We start from the raw sequence: 6,386 nt of genomic DNA, 5'->3' as shown, positions 1-6,386 counted from the left end.
ATATGACCACTTCCTCAGGTTCATACTCTGCCATTCAATTTCACCATTGCGTTTCCAGGTGGTATAAGTCATACTGTAATCTGTGTCTGGGAAGACGGATCAGCTCAAAATAACAATAATAATCCGATTGCCGGACCTTTACTATTACAATCCGATTGCCGGACTCTAACTATTGCGACCCCTGACTTTACAGCTGCACGACGCATGCGCGAAGGCCAGCTATAGCTGCTACTGAGCCCTACTGTACCGCCTGGTTTTAATGCCCTACACTACAAGGTAATGGGTTTGATTTACAGGTTTATATGTTGTATTTTATTCCCAATACGTAATATATATAGCTTTAATGTTCTTTCATTTAAATATAATGAAACACTGGTGCGTGCGTAAACTTTCCTTACTTTAAACTTTTCTTCTGTAACGAATTTTAATTGAGGATAGTTAAATCTTGATTAAACAACATTTTTTTACAAATTCTGATACAATGTCTATCTCCCATAGACTGCATGAGACCCAACCCATCTCTCTATCGGGAGGGCGGGAACTATGCCAATCGTAAATAGTTTCATGTACAGACGCGGATGGGTAGTCAATGTTTCTTGTAATAGCATGCTATAGTTTCCTCACAATTAGTTTTAAACAATTCAAAGAATGAATTACGCACGAATATCTGTAAGAATGTCACTACGATCAGGTTATGTTTCCTTTCAGACACGATGGAAGATATGACGCCGGCACAGATTAAGGGTTTGTCACCTACTATTTACAGGAAGTCTTACAAGAGCTATGCTTATTACTTATACATTGTAGTTGCATGCATTTCTTTGTCTGACTAGACCTGTGGTGCCATTCAACACCAACATTACTAGATCCAAACTATGGAATACGTGTTTGATGAAGTATTAATAACTTCACAGGTTCACAGAGTAACGGCCGGGTACACCCTGCACCGTAGCTAACTGTGCCTGCCACACGAACCCGGAGGAGTGTGAGTGATTGAGTGAATTTGATTTTACGCCGCTTTTCGCAATATTCCAGCAATTTCACGGCGGAGGATACCAGAAATGGACTTCACACATTGTACCCATGTCGCGATTCGAACCCGGGTGTTCGGCGTGACGAGCGAACGCTTTAACCACGAGGCTATCCGACCGCCCCGAACCCGGAGGAACGGCTAGCTCCATTCTAGGCAACTGTGTTTATCACATGTACCTGGAGTAACGGCTAGGTCGAGTCTAGGTCAATGTGTGTCACAAGTTCCCGGAGTTTATTTTACTGTGTGTGTCACACTTACCCGGAGTAACGGCTAGGTCGAGTCTAGGTCAATGTGTGTGTCACATGTACCTGCAGTTATGGTTAGGTCGAGTCTATGTAAATGTGTGACTCGCATGTACCCGGAGTAACGGCTAGGTCGAGTCAAGGTTAATGTGTGTGTCACATGTACCTGAAGTAACGGCTAGGTCGAGTCTAGGTCACCGTGTGTGTCACATGTACCTGGAGTAACGGCTAGGTCCAGTCTAGGTCACTGTGTGTGCCACATGTACCCGGTGTAACAGCTGAAGCGATCCTAGGTCAATGTGTGTGCCACTTGTTCCCGGTATAACAGCTGAAGCGATCCTAGGTCACTGTGTGTGCCACATGTACCCGGTGCAACAGCTGAGGCGATCCTAGGTCACTGTGTGTGCCACTTGTACCCGGTGTGACGGCTGAGGCGAGTCTAGGTCACTGTGTGTGCCACATGTACCCGGAGTAACGTCTGAGGCGATCCTAGGTCACTGTGTATGCCACATGTACACGGTGTAACAGCTGAGGCGATCCTAGGTCACTGTGTGTGCCACGTGTACCGGGTGTAACAGCTGAAGCGATCCTAGGTCACTGTGTGTGCCACATGTACCCGGTGCAACAGCTGAAGCGATCCTAGGTCACTGTGTGTGCCACGTGTACCCGGTGTAACAGCTGAAGCGAGCCTAGGTCACTGTGTGTGCCACATTACCCGGTGCAACAGCTGAAGCGATCCTAGGTCACTGTGTGTGCCACATGTGCCCATTGTAACAGCTGAGGCGATCCTAGGTCACTGTGTGTGCCACATGTACCCGGTGCAACAGCTGAAGCGATCCTAGGTCACTGTGTGTGTCACATGTCCCCGGTGTAACAGCTAAAGCGATCCTAGGTCACTTCGTGTGCCACGTGTACCCGGTGCAACAGCTGAAGCGATCCTAGGTCACTGTTTGTGCCACGTGTACTCGGTGTAACAGCTGAAGCGATCCTAGGTCACTGTGTGTGCCACGTGTACTCGGTGTAACAGCTGAGGCGATCCTAGGTCACTGTTTGTGCCACATGTACCCGGTGTAACAGCTGAGGCGATCCTAGGTCACTGTGTGTGCCACATGTGCCCAGTGTAACAGCTGAGGCGATCCTAGGTCACTGTGTGTGCCACATGTACCCGGTGCAACAGCTGAAGCGATCCTAGGTCCCTGTGTGTGCCATATGTACCCGGTGCAACAGCTGAAGCGATCCTAGGTCACTGTGTGTGCCACGTGTACCCGGTGTAACAGCTGAAGCGATCCTAGGTCACTGTTTGTGCCACGTGTACTCGGTGTAACAGCTGAGGCGATCCTAGGTCACTGTGTGTGCCACATGTACCCGGTGGACCAGTTAAGGCCATCCTAGGTCACAGTAAAGGGGAGCCCAACCCTATGCCCCCTTGGAGGAGATACCATGAAATACTTGATAAATGTTCAGCGTTGAGGTGAATGCCTTTTCTACATAATATTCATGTTGACAGAGATAAAGAAATCGTTTTCCCTTATCGATGAAAATGGAGATGGACGCATTTCGTCACACGAACTGCTGAGAGCATCTCGCCTACTGGGTATGAACCCGACGCTTCAGGACGCTGAGGCAATGATAAAAGAAGTGGACGAAGACAGTAAGAGTTACTTCCCCTACCGTAAAAATACTTTAGTACAGCAAGACTCTGAAGCGAATATATAGATCAGAACATGTGTACATATGTGTATGATTATGAACATTCTTACATGTTAACCCCATCAAACTACTAGTATGTAAACATTTGTAGTTTCTGATGGAACTATTAGCCTTACGTATAATAACAATCTAACAGAATTAAGATATACGGTATATGAATATGTCTCTTTGTACATTAACGGAAATTTTAGAGGCAACATTCAAGAACACACTTGTCAAAGAATGCTGTAAATTGCATTTTGCGGAAGCGGTATTCCATGAAACGTCAGAAAACGTAAACAAAAATGTTTAAGTTGGCGAATGTTCATGAAGCTATTCGTTCATTTGTAATGTTGACATTTGTGGTTTAAGTATTAACAGGGATTGTATTGTTTTCTCACAAGTAGCAGTTAGCATTAACCTCTATGACTCCTAAACGCATTTTATCAGACAGTGCATGTTAGTTTACTCACATTTACCCATTTATGTATTTCACTTAATGCATTTAGAACTCTTACAGGGGCATTTACTCATACACACGACTAGTTATGCATCGGCTTCTCAAGTGGTATATCAGGGATAACAGAAGGATGTCATGGATTGAAAACGTCAGCATAGTGGAATCAGGGAAATCATAATGAAGTTCACTCAACGCATTCAGGAAAATCACGCTGAAGCCAGGAAAACACAATGTAAAGAAGGGCTATCATGATAAAGACGGGATAAAGTGTTGGAGTGAGTGAGTGAGTATGGGTTGACGCCGCTTTTAGCAATATTCCAGCAATATCACGGCGGGGGACACCAGAAATGGGCTTCACACATTGTACCAATGTCGGGATTCGAACCCGGGTCTTCGGCGTGACGAGCGAACGCTTTAACCGCTAGGCTATCCGACCGCCCCTAAAGTGTTGGAGAAAACATGATAAAGTCAGCGAAAACATGAATACATGAGAAGTAGATGATAAAGTCAGGATAAAGTGATAAAGTCAGTGAATAAATGATAAAGTCAGATAACATCCTGACGTTGGAATAACATGATTAAGTCAGAGATAAATGATAATGTCAGTGATAACATGCTGAAGTTGGGAATAACATGATAAAAGCAGATAAATTATAGAGTCAGATAACAGGCTGAAGTAGGGAATAACATAATAAAGTCAGAGATAAATGATAATGTCAGTGATAACATGCTGAAGTTGGGAATAACATGATAAAAGCAGATAAATTATAAAGTCAGATAACAGGCTGAAGTAGGGAATAACATAATAAAGTCAGAGATAAATGATAATGTCAGTGATAACATGCTGAAGTTGGGAATAACATGATAAAAGCAGATAAATTATAAAGTCAGATAACAGGCTGAAGTAGGGAATAACATAATAAAGTCAGAGATAAATGATAATGTCAGTGATAACATGCTGAAGTTGGGAATAACATGATAAAAGCAGATAAATTATAGAGTCAGATAACAGGCTGAAGTAGGGAATAACATAATAAAGTCAGAGATAAATGATAATGTCAGTGATAACATGCTGAAGTTGGGAATAACATGATAAAAGCAGATAAATTATAAAGTCAGTGATAACATGCTGAAGTTGGAATAACATGATTAAGTCAGAGATAAATGATAATGTCAGTGATAACATGCTGAAGTTGGGAATAACATGATAAAAGCAGATAAATTATAGAGTCAGATAACATGCTGAAGTAGGGAATAACATAATAAAGTCAGAGATAAATGATAATGTCAGTGATAACATGCTGAAGTTGGGAATAACATGATAAAAGCAGATAAATTATAAAGTCAGTGATAACATGCTGAAGTTGGGAATAACATGACAAAGTCAGAGATAAATGCTAAAGTCAGTGATAACATGCTGAAGTTGGGAATAACATGATAAAAGCAGATAAATTATAAAGTCAGTGATAACATGCTGAAGTAGGGAATAACATAATAAAGTCAGAGATAAATGCTAAAGTCAGTGATAACATGCTGAAGTTGGGAATAACATGATAAAAGCAGATAAATTATAAAGTCAGTGATAACATGCTGAAGTTGGGAATAACCTGACAAAGTCAGAGATAAATGCTAAAGTCAGTGATAACATGCTGAAGTTGGGAATAACATGATAAAAGCAGATAAATTATAAAGTCAGTGATAACATGCTGAAGTTGGGAATAACATAATAAAGTCTGAGATAAATGATAAAGAGATAACATGCTGTAGATGAGGATAACATGACAAATTCAGAGATACATGATAAAGTCATAGATAACATGCTGAAGATGAGAATTACATGATAAAGTCATAGATAACATGCTGAAGTTGGGAATAACATGACAAAGTCTGAGATAAATGATAAAGAGATAACATGCTGTAGATGAGAATAACATGACAAATTCAGAGATACATGATAAAGTCATAGATAACATGCTGAAGTTGGGAATAACATGATTAAAGCAGGGATAAAATGATAAAGTAGGGGATGAAGACATGATGACGTTTAGGAATACATAACGAAGTCAGTAAGACTCACATACAAGATCACACACAGACGAACTATATAATCGTATGGGAAAGAAAATACAACAATACAGATAATATGATAGCGTTGATGATGACGTTTTCCCGCAGACAGTGGCTACATTGAGTTTGACGAGTACGCCGTGTTGATGTCGCATCATGTCGGCGCCATGGAGCAGGAGCTGCGGCACCTGAAGGAGGCCCTGGCGGTGCTGGACGTCAACAGGGACGGGATGATTGAAGTGTCCATGTTGAAGCAGGTGGTGATGATGGTAGGGGAGAGGCTGACGGAGAAGGAGGTAGAGACGGGACTGAGCGATGTCAAAATACATCCTGGAAACAAAATAAAATATGAAGGTGTGATGAGTATCTACCTACGCCTTCCAATATACAGAATATTACTATACCCATGTATTATACTGCATGGCAATTCATGTCGTTATCCCAACCATTCCCGTATCACTTGCCCGCAATTCACATTCTCTTTCACATCATTCACACTGGATTTAAGAATCGTTTCTCGAACATTTTGTTGCTTGGTTTCAGAATTTGCAGAGACGCTGTGTCAAAAACTGCTGTGAGAAACAGAAATATCCCCACGTCCTCTCGTGGTCGCTGGCAAGGCACATCAGATTCACAAACGTCCTTTAAAATCACTTCTATAATCAATTTGGTCATTTTCTTCACTGTTGGTTACTGCAAAGTAAAATTAATCGTTTCATAAGAATGGTTGCATGTTTGTTTTTGTTTTTCGAAATGGCTGTCATACATTACGGTGTTGAAGACGAAACGTTTTATTCCATCTGTCAGAACACTGGAGAATCACCGACAGTTGAGCTTTGCGTACAAGAGCTTTTAACTTCCATGATTGTGAAAGCAGATATCATGTGCTGTCAGC

The 6,386-nt window shown here is 41.9% G+C and overlaps 1 protein-coding gene across 1 annotated transcript; it reads left to right on the top strand.

Moving 5' to 3' along the window:
• Window positions 1–713: 713 nt before the first annotated feature.
• LOC139461803 (uncharacterized) lies at window positions 714–6,069 on the top strand. Its single transcript, XM_071243278.1, has 4 exons — window positions 714–744; window positions 2,783–2,926; window positions 5,600–5,845; window positions 6,035–6,069. Exons 1-4 carry the CDS (start codon window positions 714–716, stop codon window positions 6,067–6,069), a joined length of 456 nt encoding a protein of 151 aa, XP_071099379.1.
• Window positions 6,070–6,386: the final 317 nt, after the last annotated feature.

The sequence above is a fragment of the Haliotis cracherodii genome, unplaced genomic scaffold (genome assembly GCF_022045235.1).
Source record: "Haliotis cracherodii isolate W230 unplaced genomic scaffold, xgHalCrac1.p SCAF_1, whole genome shotgun sequence".
In the NCBI taxonomy this organism is placed as follows: Eukaryota; Metazoa; Mollusca; class Gastropoda; order Lepetellida; family Haliotidae; genus Haliotis; species Haliotis cracherodii.
The sequence above is the reverse complement of the archived record's forward strand: the minus strand, read 5'-3'. Positions and strand labels throughout refer to the sequence as shown.